A 17,057-nucleotide genomic window follows, 5' to 3' on the forward strand; every position below is an offset into this window, starting at 1 on the left:
TTCGACTGCGAGGCTTTGCCTTTTAACTCCTCGGCGACCCCGGGGGTTAGAAGGCTTCCGTCCGGAGGCCGTTAGAGAGCACACCCGGAAGGCGGAAGTCGGGGGGCGGAAGTGGCCCAGAGGAGACGGAGGATGGCGGCCGAGCGCTGGTTTTGGCGCTGGGGCTGGGGCCAGCGGTGCCCGGGGAGGCCTGGGCTTCCTGGCCCCGGCCCCGGCCCCGCCACACTTCTCCAGTTCCTTCTGCTGCTCGGGTCGGTGGCTGCCGACATAACCGACGGCAACAGTGAGCACCTGAAGCGCGAGCATTCGCTCATCAAACCCTACCAGGGTGAGGCCCGAGGCGGGGAGGGGGGAGGGGGGAGGCCCGAGGCGGGGAGGGGTGAGGGGGGAGGCCCGAGGCGGGGAGGGGTGAGGGGGGAGGCCCGAGGCGGGGAGGGGGGAGGCCGGGCGGGGAGGGGGGAGGGGTGAGGGGTGAGGCCGGGCGGGGAGGGGTGAGGGGTGAGGGGGGAGGCCGGGTGGGGAGGGGTGAGGGGTGAGGGGTGAGGCTGGGCGGGGAGGGGTGAGGGGGTGAGGGGTGAGGCCGAGGCTGAGGCCGGGCGGGAAGGGGTGAGGGGTGAGGCCGAGGCCGGGCGGGAAGGGGTGAGGGGTGAGGCCGAGGCTGGGCGGGAAGGGGTGAGGGGTGAAGGGCAGGGCGGGCAGGGCGGGCCCTGTCTCCTGCGCAGGGCCGCCCGGTGTGGATTTCTGGCTCCCCGTGTGGTCCCCCCCCTGGCACGGCCTCTCTGCGACACCTGCCGTCTGCCCGTCTCTGCCCGCAGGAGTGGGCTCCAGCTCCATGCCACTCTGGGACTTCCAAGGCAGCACCATGCTCACCAGCCAGTATGTGCGGCTGACCCCCGACGAGCGCAGCAAAGAGGGCTCCATTTGGAATCACCAGGTGAGAGGGCTTTTTTCCACGGCTGGGCACGCTCCTGTTCAGTGAGCTATCCCTCCACCCTCCCACCCCCCCCTCCCCGTCCGGATCTGAGATTGCTTGTATACACTTGTCCCCCTTCTCCATCTTGATTACACTAGAGGTAAGTTACTGTTGTCAGGAGCTGGACTTGAGTTTGTACTCGTGTGTGTGTGTGTGTGTGTGTGTGTGTGTGTGTGTGTGTGTGTGTGTGTGTGTGTGTGTGTGTGTGTGTGTGTGTGTGTGTGTGTGTGCACATCCTGGTCCTGGGGCTTGAACTCAAGCCCTGGGCATTGTTCCGGAGCTTTTCCATTCAAGATTGGCGCTCTACCACTTGAGCCACAACACCAATTAGTCAAAGATAAAGAGTTTCATGAACTTCTCTTGGCTGGTGGCAAATGGTGATCCTCAGATCTCAGCATCCTGAGTAGCTAGCATTACAGGCATGAGCCACTAGTGTCAGACTTTTTACACTTTACTTATTTCTGTGTGTGGTGCGGGGGGTGGAGAGTGGGGGTGTTTGCTTGCATTGGAATTTGAACTCAGGGCTGTACACTTTTTTTTTTTTTTTTTTTTTTTGGTCATGGGGCTTGAACTCTGGGTCTGGGTGCTGTCCCTCAGCTCTTCAGCTCAAGGCTAGCGCTCTACCACTTGAGCCACAGCACCACTTCCGGCTTTTTCTGCTTATGTGGTGCTGAGGAATCGAACCCAGGGCCCCAGGCATGCAAGGCAAGCGCTCTACCACTGAGCCACCTTCCCAGCCCGTGGGCCGTACACTCTTAACTGGGTTTTTCTCATGGCTGCTCTACCACTTATGCTGCTCTTCTAGTTAAACTTTCTTCTGGTTAATTGGTGATGGAGTTTGGCAGACTCTTCTGTCCAGGCTGGCTTCGAGCCTCCTTTATCTGGATGTCATCAGCCTTCAGAGCAGCTAAGATTACAGGTGTGAGCCACTGTGTCCTGGCTCATTTAATTTCTTAAGAAGCCATACCAGGAAAGTGCTGTTGTCTCCATTTTGCTGAGAAGCTAAACCTTAGAGTTGAAAGTGCTCTTTTACCCAACATCACATAGCCAGAAAGTAGAGTCAAGACTATGTGAAGGGACTGGGAAGGTGGCTTAGTGATAGAGTGCTTGCCTACCATGCATGAAGCCCTGGATTCAATTCCTCAGTACCGCATACACAGAAAAGGCCAGAAGTGGTGCTGTGGCTCAAGTGGTAGAGCATAGCCTTAAGCAAAAGAGTCCAGGCCCAGGACTGGCCAAAAAAAAAAAGATTGTATGAAGAGAATCCTCTTTCTAGTGGGAAGAATGGAACAAACTGGATCTTTATTGTGTTCTTGGCTGTGTGTTAGGCACTGGCCTTATCATATCTTTTTTTTGTTTTTTTTGGGTCCGGTCGTGGGGCCTGAACTCTGGGCCTGGGCGCTGTCCCTCCACTCTTCAGTTCAAGGCTAGTGCTCTACCCCTTGAGCCACAGCGCCACTTCCGGCTTTTTTCTTTTTGCTTATGTGGTGCTGAGGAATCGAACCCAGGGCCTCATCCATGCAAGGCAAGCGCTCTACCACTGAGCCACCTTCCCAGCCCCGCCTTATCATATCTTATTAGCTCTAATTATTATATAGGCTCTTTGAAATACATGACTATTTTTTTGTTGTTGTTGGTTGTGGGGCTTGAACTCTGGGCTTGGGCGCTGTCCTTGGGCCCTTCAGCTCAAGATGAGCACTCTACCACTTGAGCCACAGTGCCATCTGGTTTTCTGGTGGTTCATTGGAGATAAGAGTCTCACAGACTCTCCTTCCGGTCTGGCTTTGAACCATAATCTTCAGATCTCAGCCTCCTGAGTAGCTAGGATGACAGGCGTGAGCCACCAGTGCCTGGCTGAAATACATGGCTTTTATGATACGAGGCAGCTCTTCATTTGATATGCTTGCCTCTTCCATTGGACACTGGGGGGTTCCCCCTTTGACGTACTTGCAGACTTAATCCCCTTCTCCAGTGCTTGGTTGAGGATTTGTCATCATACAAAGGGTCTCGAATTACGGGCAGCTTCAGAGTTCGGTGACACTTGCCTACATGTCGGGGAGCTTGAGTTGGCATGGTGCACGTGAGCCGTAGCCAGGATTAACTCCTGCACAGTGTCTGTACCAGGAAGTCCCCGACATGAAAGGAGCAAAAGGGAAGAGATCTTCGACTCGGTCACCATTGGCAAGGAACCTGCCTCTGCCTGACCCGGCCTAGCCCAGCCTCCATGGTGGCCTCGTCAGTCTCCATCCCTCTGCTCTCCTAGCCCGTCTGGCTGACTGTCTGGTGTGTCTCCAGAAGCCTGCATTGTCCCTGCGTTGCCTGCTCCGTCTGTCCTCTCTTCCTGCCCTGTGTCTCCGCACGGCTGTTAGGGGCGTCTGGGGTAACCTTCTTTAGCCTTGGCTCTGCTCTGCAGAGCCTGCAGCCTCCTCCGAAGGTGTAACTGTATCCCATCTTCACAGTCTGCCTTCCAGTGCCTGGCACTGTTAGGTCCTTTCGTCTGTCACTGGCTGCCTTCCTGCCTCAGGGCCTTTGCACTTGTTCCCCTCCGTCTGGGACACTGCCTCCTGGTTCTTCACGCCTGCCTGGCTCCTTTTCATCTGTGACGTCTCAGTTCAGGTGCCACCCACTCAGTACTTTAACCATGTCATCTTCCCCAGATTGCATTCTGTCACATTATCCTATCTTTGGGCTTTTAATTTTTTCCCTGTCCCCCCCCCCTTTTTTCTGTGGTGTTGGAGTTGAACCCAGAGCCTCATGAATGCCAGTATCCTACCCCTGAGCCACATGCCCAACTTGGATAGTGTTTTTTAGGTGACACAGCATTGCCTTGTATTTTTCACAGAAATGGATTTACCATAGTATGACTTTTTTTTTTTTTTAAGAAAGAAAAGCGCAAGGTGCAGTATCAGTAGGACTGTGAGGAAGCTGGGTTTAGCCACAGGCATTAGCTGCATTCAAGACAGCGGCTTAGGTTATGTTTGTAGGTAGCTGCCGGTTTGCCTTGCCAGTGGCCCGTGATGCCCATTTGTCTTTACCTGACTTTCAAAGCCCCTTCCTTCCCCCACATCTCAGCTCCAGCACCTTTCCTTGCAGGCCCTTCTAATATCCTGCACATACTTGGAGTATTTTCTGTACTTCTTTTTCTTTTTTTGTTTTTGTTGGTCGTGGGGCTTGAACTCTGGGCCTGGGCGCTGTCCCTCAGCTCTTCAGCTCAAGGTAAGCACTCTACCACTTGAGCCACAGCGCCACTTCCGGTTTTCTGGTGGTTTATTGGAGATAAAAGTCTCAGGGACTTTCCTGCCCAGGCTGGCTTTGAACCATGATCCTCAGATCTCTGCCTCTTGAGTAGCTAGGATGACCGGCATGAGCCACCGGCGCCTGGCTTTACCTGTACCTCTTGAAAGATGTTGCTTAGAACTCTTTCTGCTCACCTCTCCCTTCCTGAAGCTGGAGAGATGCCTCATGTACTTTTCTACTTGTCTCCTTCACACTCCCGGGAGGGACGGTGAGCTCCTGCTGCTTCTGAGCCGTGGATGTGGTTGAGGACACTAGAGGACGAGGGGAGGGGGACCCCGAAGAGGCTGCTCAGGCCCCTCCTGAGGGAGGCTTGTTTGGTAGCTGCAGCTTTGGTCAGACTGTTCTCCCATTCTATGGTTGTTTTGTTACTCTTTCTTTTTTTTGGGTCTGGTTGTGGGGCCTGAACTCTGGGCCTGGGCGCTGTCCCTCAGCTCTTCAGCTCAAGGCGAGCGCTCTACCACTTGAGCCACAGCGCCACTTCTGGCTTTTTTTTTTCTTTTTGCTTATGTGGTGCTGAGGAATTGAACCCAGGGCCTCAGGAATGCAAGGCAAGTGCTCTACCACTGAGCCACCTTCCCAGCCTGCTCTCTCTTCTTTTATGCTCCGAGATAGCACTCTACTACTTTGAGCCACAGCTCTACTTCCAGCTTTTGGTGGTTAATTGGAGATACGAGTCTTGGATTTTCCTGCCCAGGCTTACTTCGGACCATTATCCTCAAATCTCAGCCTCCTGAGTAGTTAGGATTACAGACTTGAGCCATTAGTGCCTGGCCAGTCTTTTTTTTTTGGGGGGTCTGGTTGTGGGGCCTGAACTCTGGGCCTGGGTACTGTCCCTCAGCTCTTCAGCTCAAGGCCAGCGCTCTACCACTTGAGACACAGCGCCACTTCTGGCTTTTTTCTTTCTGCTTATGTGGTGCTGAGGAATCGAACCCAGGGCCTCAGGCATGTAAGGCAAGAGCTCTACCACTGAGCCACCTTCCCAGCCCCCAGTCTTTTGTTTTTGTTTTTGTTTTTGTTGTTGTTTGTGGGGCTTGAACTCTGGGCGGGGGTGTTTTCCCTGAGCTCTTCAGCTCAAGGCAAGCGCTCTACCACTGAGCCACCTTCCCAGCCCTTTTGTTACTCTCTTAAATACTGTTTTTCAATGTACAAAAGGTTATAATTTTGGTGAGGTCCAGTTTACCTTTACTTGCTAATAATGCATCTGTGCTTTTGGTGTCATGTCCAATTAATCATTGCTTAAATCATATTTGTGTGTGTGTGTGTGTGTGTGCACATCGCATGCATATGCATGCACGCCAGTCCTGGGGCTTGAACTCAGCTCAAGGCCTGGGCTCTCTCTTTTTTTTTTTTGGGTCCAGTCGTGGGCCTGAACTCTGGGCCTGGGCGCTGTCCCTCAGCTCTTCAGCTCAAGGCGAGTGCTCTACCACTTGAGCCACAGCGCCACTTCCGGCTTTTTTTTTTTTCTTTTTGCTTGTGTGGTGCTGAGGAATTGAACCCAGGGCCTCTGGCATGCAAGGCAAGCGCTCTACCACTGAGCCACCTTCCCAGCCTGCTCTCTCTTCTTTTATGCTCTGAGATAGGACTCTACTACTTTGAGCCACAGCTCTACTTCCAGCTTTTGGTGGTTAATTGGAGATACGAGTCTTGGATTTTCCTGCCCAGGCTTACTTCGGACCATTATCCTCAAATCTCAGCTTCCTGAGTAGTTAGGATTATAGACTTGAGCCATCAGTGCCTGTCCAGTCTTTTTGTGTTGTTGTTGGTTGTGGGGCTTGAACTCTGGGCTTGGGTGTTTTCCCTGAGCTCTTCAGCTCAAGGCGAGCGCTCTCCCACTTGAGCCACAGCGCCATTTCCAGTTTTCGGGTAGTTTATTGGAGAGTCTCAGGGACTTTCCTGCCTGGGCTGGCTTTGAACTGCCATCCTCAGATCTCAGCTGCCTGAGTAGCTAGGATGACAGATGTGAGGTGCCCAGCTGGCTAATCATTTTTAATGTTACAAAAGTTCTGTTTAACAGCTTTTATGTTTGTGGTATTGATCCTCTATTTACTCTTTAGCTTAGTTTTTATTTTGAAATAACTGTCAGTTGGTGTGCAATTGTAAGACATAATACAGAATTGTCCTAGCTGCCCAGGATTTATTTTGTTCTAATACTTACAATTTAACTAAATTGCTGACATATCCAGTTTAGTCTACTACCTTACTATGGACTTTATTTGTGTCACCTGTTTTCTGCTCATTTTTCTCTTGGTCTTGCTTTCTTTGCAGTGGTGGGGTTTGAACTCACAACCTCAGGCATCCAAGGCAAGCACTCTGCCACTGGAGCCATACTCCTAATTCCTTTTGTTTTTACTTTGAGATAGTCTCACTAACTTGGCCAATATGCCGCAAACTTGCTATCCTCTTTCCTCTGCCTCAGAGGAGCTGGGATTGCAGACATGTGCCACCCTGCTCAACTGCGCTTACTCTGTGTTATACTCTGGGTGGATGGATTCACAGCCAGCCCTCTGTGTCCCTAGCTGACCTCTCCACCAGGGAGCCCTTGCTTTCATCACCCTCCCCTGCCCTCCATGATTTGTGAATGTGCCCAGACCAGTGAGTGCGCTGTCGGAACTGGAAAAGCTCCCGGGCTTCCCCTGCTGCAGTCCTTACCCGGTGTTCTCAGGCTGGGCCGTGCGGCGTCATTGAGTTCTTAGTGCACTGGGAGAGAACAGAGCGTCTGGTGGAGCCAGCGCCAGAGCCAGACTGCCTGTGCTGGAACATAGTGGTTTGGGTTTTGTTTCCATCTTTGATTTGCATTTGCCTTGGCTACCTAGGTTCTTGTACCAGCACAGTCCTGAAACCTGTTCCTTTTCCCTCCTGGAATTGTGGAGCCAACAAGACTGAGCACCGGCTGTGCCCGAGAGGAGACCTCTACTCTTTTTTTTTTGTCCAACGTGGGTTTTGAACTCTGGGCCTGGGCGCTGTCCCTCAACTCTTCAGCTCAAGGCGAGCGCTCTACCACTTGAGCCACAGCACCACCTCCCGTTTTCTGGGGGTTCATTGGAGATCAGAGTCTCACAGACCTTCCTGCCCAGGTCTGGCTTTAAACTGCGATCCTCAGATCTCAGCCTCCTGAGTAGCTAGGATGACAGGTGTGAGCCACCAGCGCCCAGCGAGACCTCTACTCTTGACTAATGGGAGAAGTGAGAGATAAATTCCCAAGTCAGCCTCTCAGTCTGGGATCTTATAGCTGAGAGACGTGACAGGCAGCAGCGAGGAGAGGGGGTGCGCACATCCTGTCTGGTAATCGGGGGAACTTTCTGGAGAACTTGGGCTCCACCTTTTCCTCCTTGGCTCTTCCATCTCCCACCAGACCGTGGCAGCAACCCACCTGGTGAGGACCTTCTGTCCCCAGGCAGGGTCGTGGTGACAAGTGTCCTGGTGCTGTGCTCAGTGCAGTACTGAGGTTCATGGTGACACAATATCCTGGTGCAGTACTCAGTGCAGTACTGAGGTTCATGGTGACACAGTATCCTGGTGCAGTACTCAGTGCAGTACTGAGGTTCATGGTGACACAGTATCCTGGTGCTGTGCTCAGTGCAGTACTGAGGTTCATGGTGACACAATATCCTGGTGCAGTACTCAGTGCAGTACTGAGGTTCATGGTGACACAGTATCCTGGTGCAGTACTCAGTGCAGTACTGAGGTTCATGGTGACACAGTATCCTGGTGCTGTGCTCAGTGCAGTACTGAGGTTCATGGTGACACAGTATCCTGGTGCAGTACTCAGTGCAGTACTGAGGTTCATGGTGACACAGTATCCTGGTGCAGTACTCAGTGCAGTACTGAGGTTCATGGTGACACAGTATCCTGGTGCTGTGCTCAGTGCAGTACTGAGGTTCATGGTGACACAGTATCCTGGTGCAGTACTCAGTGCAGTACTGAGGTTCATGGTGACACAGTGTCCCAGTGCAGTACTCAGTGCAGTACTGAGGTTCATGGTGACACAGTATCCTGGTGCAGTACTCAGTGCAGTACTGAGGTTCATGGTGACACAGTGTACCAGTGCAGTACTCAGGGTCGTGGTGACACAGTGTACCAGTGCAGAAAGGAAACACTCCCCAAGTTCCCTTCTCAGAGATACTTGTCATTAGTGCTGGTCTGTCTTCCTTGTTTTGGTTGGTCGTGGGGCTTGCACTCTGGGCCTGAGCACTGTCCCTGAGCTCTTCAGCTCAAGGTGAGCGCTGTATCACTTGAGATGAGTCTCATGGACTTTCCTGTCAGGGCTGGCTTTGAATGAACTTTGATCCTCAGATCTCAGCCTCCTGATTAACTAGGAATACAGGTGTGAGCCACTGCTGCCCGGCTTTTCTTCTTTTTTTTGGATACTTGGATACTTGCTCTTTCTTGGTTCTACCAATTGAACTTCCAGTCTGGCTTTTTGTTGGTTATTTTGGAGATGGAATCTCAAGGGCTTTTCTGCCCAGGGCTGGCTTTGAACCATGATCCTTCTGATTGCAGCCTCCTGAGTAGCTAGGATGACGTGTGAGCCAGGATTGCCTGGCTTGCTCTTTTTTCTCTATTTTGCTTTATCTCTAAATGGCACCTTTAGGACTGAATACTTTTCTCATATCTTTGACATGTTTAAGTGTAAGTGGAATCTGTCTTTTGAAAGGGCGGCAATCAAATTGCTCCAAAGAGCTGGGCACTGGTGGCTCACATCTGTAACCTTAGCTATTCAGGAGGCTGAGAGCTGAGGATCACAGTTGGAAGCCAGTGTGGGAGAGGGCAGTCCATGAGAATCTCAGCTCCAGGTAACCAGCAGAAAGCAGAGGCTCAAGTGACAGAGCACCACAGCAAGAATGTAAAGTCCTGAGTTCAAACCCCAGTACTGGTGCACACACGCACAAATTGCCCCAGAGAAAATGCGGCCACTTAGAGTTGCACTAGTTTGAAAGTCTGTTTCTCTGTACCCTCATCTTCTCTTCTTTTTTTTTCTTTCTTGGCTGAGACTGGTACTCGATCTTAGTACCTGACACCCTTGCTCATTGGCTAGCACTCTACCAACTGAGCCATGCCTCCAACCCCTTGCATTGGGTATTAATGATCTTTTTAATAGTTGCCTGTTAATAGATGAACAGTGTTCTGTTTTAGTTCGTCTTTCTGATGACTCGTTCCTTCGTTTATTTCCTTTTTGTGGCGCTGGGGTTTCGAGCGTGGACTTACCTTGGGTGGCGTGCTACTCTTCTCTCACCCATCTGCCACTTCCCCAAAGTGATTCTTGGGCAGGTGTTGACGCCTTAGTTCTCCTGAGGTGCTTCGTGTTTGCTGAGTTGAGGCTGTGGGCCCTGCCACCACCACGGCCAGATCTCAGCTTCCTGAGTAGCTAGGATGACAGGCGTGAGCCACCAGCGCCTGCCTGGCTTCCGTGGACAAGTTTTTCTCCCTTTTTTTGGGTCAGTTGTGGGGCCTAAACTCTAGACCTGGACGCTGTCCTTTAGCTCTTCAGCTCAAGGCTAGCGCTTTACCACTTGAGCTACAGCCCTACTTCTGACCTTTTTTGCTTATGCAGTGCTGAGGAATCGAACCCAGGGCCTCATGCATGGGAGGCAAGCACTCTACCACTGAGCCACCTTCCCAGCCCCTCTCCCTCTTGATTTATTTTCTCTTATTTAAAAATGTGTGGCTCACCCAAGAGTAGTGACCCTTTCTCCACGATCCAGAGCGGGACGCCAGTGGGGGTGACAGGAAAGGGGTTCAAGGCCTTGCCTGATGTGGAAGAGGTTGAGGAGGCCGGTGCGCAGAGGCCGGCGGGCAGAGGCCGGCTTCAGGCAGCCTCTCCCTCTTCCCCTGGTCCTCTGAGGTCAGTGGGTGTGAGCTGGGGTCTGGGTCAGGGTCACCTGTTTGTCCCAAGGCCCTGAGAGGCTGAGCCGGCCCCCCTCCCCCCTTTCCCCTCCCCCTCTCCCCCCCACCCCAGCCTTGCTTCCTCAAGGACTGGGAGATGCACGTCCACTTCAAAGTCCACGGCACTGGCAAGAAGAATCTCCACGGAGACGGCATCGCCCTGTGGTATACCCGCGACCGCCTGGTGCCAGGTGAGCTGCTCTTGGGTGGCTCCCCCTCCCCCCGCGCCCCGCTCCTGTACCCAGCGATCTCCCCCTGCGCCATCCTGCTGCTCCTGGAGGAAGCCTCGGGAAACAGCTGGGGGGAGGAGAGGAGAGGCAGGCAGGGGCAAGGCAGAGGCCATGCACCATGTGGCCTGGCTTTGTCCTACACCCTCAGGGCCTGTGTTTGGAAGCAAAGACAACTTCCATGGCCTAGCCGTCTTCCTGGACACGTACCCCAACGACGAGACCACCGAGGTAGGCCCTGCCCCGCTGCGCAGCAGGAAGTTGGGCGTGGCAGGCTCAAGGCGGGGGACAGGGGCTTCCCCTGCCCAGGGCCTGGCACCAAGGCAGCCTGGGGTGGCGGTAGCCCCGGGTGTGGTGGGATCCCCGCTTCCGCCCACAGGCCGAGCCCTGCCGGGCGTGGAGTAACCCGAGTCTTGGTCCCAGCGCGTGTTCCCGTACGTGTCGGTGATGGTGAACAATGGCTCCCTGTCGTACGACCACAGCAAGGATGGCCGCTGGACCGAGCTGGCGGGCTGCACCGCCGACTTCCGCAACCGGGACCACGACACCTTCCTGGCCGTGCGCTACTCGAGGGGCCGCCTGACGGTGAGTGCGAGCGCCGCGGGCTGCGGCCGTGGGCGGCGCGGGCGCGGGCACGGGCTGCGCTGACATGCCGGCCCATCGCGTCGCAGGTGATGACGGACTTGGAGGACAGGAACGAATGGAAGAACTGCATTGACCTCACGGGCGTGCGCCTGCCCACCGGCTATTACTTCGGAGCCTCCGCGGGCACCGGCGACCTGTCTGGTGAGTGAGGAGCCCGTGCTCCTTGGTGGCTTTTTTTGGTAGGTCCTGGGGCTTGAACTCGGGGCCTGGGCGCTGTCCCTGAGCTGTTTTTGCTCAAGGCTCGTACTCTTACTACTTCGAGCCATAGCTCCACTTCCAATTTTTTGGAAGGTAAGGGTTCCACAGACTTCCCTGCCCAGGCTGGCCTTGAACTTCGATCTTTAGAGTTCAGCCTCCTGAGTAGCTAGGATGACAGGTGTGAGCCACCAGGGCCTTTCTTGGTGTTTAAATATCATCGATTTCCACATTGCTATCCCACGAAATGGCCGTCTGCTTGGCATGTGCCCTTGGCCACCTGTGTGACCCTCAATGACCTGGTAGGGACCGTGTCCATCAGGACACAAGCAGCGCCACTGTCCGGCTTAGGACAGCCTTGGTGTCTTCCTGAACATCCGGGTACTAGCAAGGCCTGCCGGCTCCATCCACACGCTGACCTCTGGCTGCCTGGCACAACTCTGTCTCCCTCACCTCTTGTGGGAGCCTCCCAGGCGGCAGCCCCGATTCCACCCAGATTCCCCCAACTGTCCACCCCCTAACCCAGCTGCTGGAGTGACCCCACTGAGTCCCTGTTGGGTCTGCCTCAGTGCAGCAGGCCTGGGGCCCGCACCCGCACAGGTGTGCAGTCTGCTCTCTGCCCTCTTCTCCACTGTCCTCCCTCTGCAGCTCTGCCTGCCTGGGGCTGAGGGTGGCTGGAGGCCCAGGCGTGGGACCTGGCCGCTCTCTGTGGTCGTCAGCAGCTTCTCTTTTGGGAGGACTCTGCCCACCCCCCCCCCTCCTTGCAGCTGGCTCCAGCTGTTCTAGATTCTTCTTTTCTTTTTGTCAGTCGTGGGGCCTGAATTCTGGCCCTGGGTGCTGTTCCTCAGTTCTACCACTTTGAGCCACAGCGCCACTTCCGGTTTTCTGGTGGTTCGTTGGAGATCAGAGTCTCATAGACTTTCCTGCCCGGGCTGGCTTTGAACCACGATCCTCAGATCTCAGCCTCCTGAGTAGCTAGGATGACAGGTGTGAGGTGCCGGCGCCCAGCTTAGATCCTTCTTATCCTGCAGACAACCATGACATCATCTCCATCAAGCTGTTCCAGCTCATGGTGGAGCACACACCTGATGAGGAAAACATTGACTGGACCAAGATTGAGCCAGGTGTCAACTTCCTGAAGTCACCGAAAGGTAACATGTGCACGTGGCTCCCCCTCCTCCCCCTCCCCCCTGGCCTTAGGTTCGTGCCACGGCCCGTCTGCCTTTCCTAGTGTGGCTTTCAGATGCCACTGGAGGCCACGGTGTGGACTGGCTGGGCTCTGGTGAGTTTCTGGAAGGGAGAATGAGGCAGGCGAGTTTGCCTCCTCACTGTGTGGGTTCTGTGGGTTTCTGCGCCTGCGTGAGCCCCTGGTGCCTACTGCTCCCTGGTCTGGCCCATGGGCACAAAAGCCCAGCAGACATTTGTGTCGGTTACTACACGTCCCGGCACCCGAGGACGCACGTTGCTGGAGTGAGTACCCGGAGGGGCTGAGTCTCAGCTTCCCTTGTGACTAAGGGGGAGGCAGGACTTGAGACTTGGGTTCCTCTAATTTTTCCATCTCAGCCTGCAGAGCTGCGGGCTGGGTAGATTGCATGGAGCACGGCTGGCCGGGGCTGGGGGGGCCAGGCCTGGGTCTTTCTTTTGTCGGTCATGGGTCTTGAACTCTGGGCCTGGGCGCTGTCCCTCAGCTCTTCAGCTCAAGGTGAGCACTCTACCACTTGAGCGGTTTTCTGACGATTCATTGGAGATCAGAGTCTCACAGACTTTCCTGCCCAGGCTGGCTTTGAACCTTGATCCTCAGATCTCAGCCTCCTGAGTAGCTAGGATGACCAGTGTGAGCCAGCAGCACCTGGCCCCAGAGCTGGGTTTTATGTGGTCACTCACTTTTTAAGTCAAATTGAAATGGCGTGGGGTCAAACATCCTGCCGAGGTCCTCACCGCCCCAGCCCTGTCCACGCCCCAGCCCTGTCCACGCCCCAGCCCTGTCCACGCCCCAGCTCTGTCCACGCCCCAGCTCTGTCCACGCATGTGGCGCCCCCTCCTGGCCGGCAAGGTAGAGACTAAGTCAATCCTCAACATGGTGGTCCCGGCCTCCATCAGCACACGCTTTCCCACGCTGGCCTTTCCTGCCTTGTGGCTGGCGCTGGTTCATGGGCCTGACTCTGGGGGTGCAGTCCAGCCACCCCGGCGGAGGGCAGGTCCGAGGGGCCTGCGGGGAGGCCACGGCTGAGCAGATGATGTGGCCCAGCCAGCGGCCATTGCCGCCTCTGTGGGGTCACGGCCGAGAAGCCCGAGGCCTGGTGGGAAGAGACCTGGGGGGACCCCAGTGTGGAGGGGGGCTGCCCGGCGCGGTCAGGTCGCAGCTCCTCAGTCGCTCACCCCCCTCTCTCTTCTCCCCCAGACAACGTGGACGACCCCACGGGGAACTTCCGCGGCGGGCCGCTGACGGGGTGGCGGGTGTTCCTGCTGCTGCTGTGCGCGCTGCTGGGCATCATCGTGTGCGCCGTGGTGGGCGCCGTGGTGTTCCAGAAGCGCCAGGAGCGCAACAAGCGCTTCTACTGAGCGGCCGCGCGCATGCGCACGCGCCCGCGCCGCCCAGGGCCTCCCCGGGCCTCCCCGAGCCCGCGCATGCGCGCCACCCAGGGCCTCCCCTGGCTGCCCGGGGTCTCCCCGGGCGTGCGCATGCGCGCCGCCCAGGGCCTCCCCGGGCCCACGCGCGAATGTGAACTTTTTTTTTTTTTTTTTTTTAAACTGGGATTGTAAAAAGAAAACAGAACCAAGACGACCTTATTTCTTAGCCGTTTCCAAGAAATGATTAAAGTATTTTCGTACACTTCGCTTCCTGCCCAGCGGGGCCGGGCCGGGCCGGCATCTCAGGACGAGGGTGCCCGGCCCAGGGCCGCGGCCCGCAGGGGGCGGCTGAGCACTGGGGAGCCCCCGGAACCCCCCACCCCCCCGGACTGCAGGGGGCGGCTGAGCACTGGGGAGCCCCCGGAACCCCCCCACCCCCCCGGACTGCAGGGGGCGGCTGAGTACTGGGGAGCCCCCGGAACCCCCCCGGACTGCAGGGGGCGGCTGAGCACTGGGGAGCCCCCGGAACCCCCCCACCTCCCCCCCCGGACTGCAGGGGGCGGCTGAGCACTGGGGAGCCCCCGGAACCCCCCCCCCCGGACTGCAGGGGGCGGCTGAGCACTGCGGAGCCCCCGGAACCCCCCCCAGACTGCAGGGGGCGGCTGAGCACTGGGGAGCCCCCGGAGCCCCCCCCAGACTGCAGGGGGGCCCCGGACGCGGGGCGGGGGGGGTGCGATGCGGGGAGCCGTGCGGGGCGGGGGCGAGCGATGCGGATCCGGGGTCCCCCCCCCCCGCGTGGACCGATGGCTCAATAAAGTGACGTCCGCCCTCCCCGGCGCCGCCCTGCGGGGCCGCCTTTTCTTTCCGGTAACTCCCAGCGCCCGGCCTCGGCCGCTGCCCGCGGGCCCGGGGCTCCGTCCCGCGGGGGCTCCGTCCCGCGGGGGCTCCGTGGGGCCGGGGGCTCCGTCCCGCGGGGGCTCCGTGGGGCCGGGGGCTCCGTCCCGCGGGGGCTCCGTGGGGCCGGGGGCTCCGTCCCGCGGGGGCTCCGTGGGGCCGGGGGCTCCGTCCCGCGGGGCTGCTCGCCCCCAGTCCAGCCCTGATCCCCGCTGGGTCCCGCCCCGGGGCGCCCTCCCGCGAGCCCTGGGGATCCGCCGCCGGCCTTCTTGCGGTGGGGTGTCCGCACGTGTCCGGGTGGACGTGCAGGAGCCTGGCCCTGACCCCCACCAGCCTCGCCCTCCCCGCCCTCCCCGGCTGCGGGCCCAGCAGGTGGGCATCTTTCCCACGCCCCAGCGGCCGCATCCCCGAGCCGCACCCTCCACTCCCGCTCAGGTGTCCCGCCTGTGTTTTCTTTTTCTTTTTGTCGGTCGTGGGGCTTGAACTCTGGCCTGGGCCCGTCCCTCAGCTCTTCAGCTCACGGGGAGCGCTCTACCACTTGAACCCCAGCGCCTCTTGTGAGCCATCAGCGCCCAGCTTTTTTTTTTAATTTATTTTTTATTTCGCTGGGCAGCTAGATATCTGAGATGAAGTTGGCAGGGCCAGGCCCCTCGTGTTATCCTCGCCGCTTCCCAGGGTCTGGCGAGCCCTGGGCGTCTTGGAGCTCCTTGGCTGTGGACATGTTGCTGTGTTCTGATTCCATGAATCCACGGCCACCTTAAACGTCACCTTCCCTCTGCAGCGTCCTGACTTCCTGTCTGAGCTCACAACCGCCTGACCCCGTACCCAGCTCCAGCCCTGGAGTGTGTCTCTTTTGGGGAAACAGAATTGAACTCAGTAGCCATTAAAGAGAAAAAACTTCTGGGCGCTGGTGGCTCACGCCTGTCATCCTAGCTACTCAGGAAGCTGAGATCTGAGGATCACGCTTCAAAGCCAGCCTGGGCAGGAAAGTCTGTCAGACTCATAATCTCCAATGAACCACCAGAAAACCAGAAGTGGTGCTGTGGCCCAAATGGTAGAGCGCTCACCTTGAGCTGAAGAGCTGAGGGACAGCGCCCAGGCCCAGAGTTCAGGCCCCATGACCGGACCCCCCCCCCAAAAAAAAAGACTTTCCCGAACTCCTTAACATAGGCAGCCTTGTATTCGATAACGTATTTATGAAGCCCCACAGGAGACCAGAATACAGGAAGAGAGGAGGGAAAAGGGAAAGTTGGACATCCACCTCTCCTCTAACGTTGACGGGAGCCGGTGAAATCGCACAAGCCCATGCGGGTGCCATTCATGTGTGCAAAGGCCCTGTGTGGCATGTAGAGCCCAGTCATGGCAGAAGCTTGGGAGCGCCACCTAGTGGCGTCCTCTGGGAGGACGTTCTGGACCAGGGTAAAGCCATTTGAGACAGTAATTTTGAGATTGAAAGCCATAAAATAACCTTGAACCCCAAATACTCTTCAAGTCTCCGATGATGCTGGAGAAATGCCCAAATGACAAGCGCCATGCCTGGGTAATAAAATGGAAATCATTTCTTCAGGAACAATGTATCCCTGAGCCAGGAGATTCTGATTTTCCTGGGGCCTTTGGAGCCCCTTGGGCCGTGCCCTAGGAACACTTCTGAGGGACTCAACCATGACTGCTTAGTTTGTGGCTGGAAGTTTGTTTTTTGTCAGTCGTGGGGCTTGAACTCTGGGCCTGGGTGCTGTCCCTCAGCTCTTCAGCTCAAGGCGAGCGCTCTACCACTTCCGGTTTTCTAGTGGTTGGAGATAAGAGTCTCACAGGGAGGTTCCTGCCCAGCCTGGCTTTGAATCACGATCCTCAGATCCCAGCCTCCCGAGTAGGCACCTGGTTTATGGTTGGAAGTTTTAGGGCTTCCTGTGTGGAAGGCCACCAGTACCACCAAAGGAACCAATACAGCAAACCAACGCAGTGGCTGGGGCTGCCTGCCTGTGGTTTGTCCCTAAGCTGAGTCTCCACTCCCAGGCAGGGACAGATCTGCCTCATGGCAGACCCTGGAGCCATGGCAGGCCATGGGTAGGAGCGGTCGGCCACCCTGCCCTGGTCTTAGCTTACCCCTGGGAGGTGCACATGCTCAGTGTAGCAAAGGACGAGAATGGAAGAGATGGAACCCATGTGGACTGCTGGCTCAAGGTTTTTGTACCAAGCTGGTAAGATCCAGTGACAAGGAGAGGAGTCGTCCTCAGGTAATGAGCTGGTGAGCAGCTCATTAACAGTGATGAGGGTCTCATTAACTTTTTCTCCTGGCTGGCCTAAAATCACAGTCCTCCATATTTCCATCTCCCAAACAGCTGGGATTACAGGCATGAGCCACCTTACCTGCC

At 56.6% G+C, this 17,057-nt stretch overlaps 1 protein-coding gene across 1 annotated transcript; it reads left to right on the forward strand.

Moving 5' to 3' along the window:
- Window positions 1-43: 43 nt before the first annotated feature.
- Lman2 (lectin, mannose binding 2) lies at window positions 44-14,053 on the forward strand. The gene is made up of 8 exons (XM_070036489.1): window positions 44-328; window positions 816-934; window positions 10,227-10,344; window positions 10,532-10,611; window positions 10,804-10,965; window positions 11,052-11,166; window positions 12,252-12,371; window positions 13,622-14,053. The coding sequence occupies exons 1-8, from the start codon at window positions 133-135 to the stop codon at window positions 13,780-13,782; spliced, it is 1,071 nt and encodes a 356-aa protein (XP_069892590.1). The 5' UTR covers window positions 44-132; the 3' UTR covers window positions 13,783-14,053.
- Window positions 14,054-17,057: the final 3,004 nt, after the last annotated feature.

This window comes from Dipodomys merriami, unplaced genomic scaffold (genome assembly GCF_024711535.1).
Source record: "Dipodomys merriami isolate MVZ:Mamm:240054 unplaced genomic scaffold, mDipMer1.0.p SCAF_271, whole genome shotgun sequence".
Classification (NCBI taxonomy): domain Eukaryota; kingdom Metazoa; phylum Chordata; class Mammalia; order Rodentia; family Heteromyidae; genus Dipodomys; species Dipodomys merriami.

What these genes read in the sequence shown, in the direction of transcription:
- Lman2 (XM_070036489.1), top strand. Translation starts at nt 133, where the DNA reads ATGGCGGCCGAGCGCTGGTTTTGGCGCTGGGGCTGGGGCCAGCGGTGC. An exon ending in ACTCGAGGGGCCGCCTGACG is followed by an intron (nt 10,966 to 11,051) that starts GTGAGTGCGAGC and finishes ATCGCGTCGCAG; the next exon opens with GTGATGACGGACTTGGAGGA. An exon ending in CTTCCTGAAGTCACCGAAAG is followed by an intron (nt 12,372 to 13,621) that starts GTAACATGTGCA and finishes CTTCTCCCCCAG; the next exon opens with ACAACGTGGACGACCCCACG.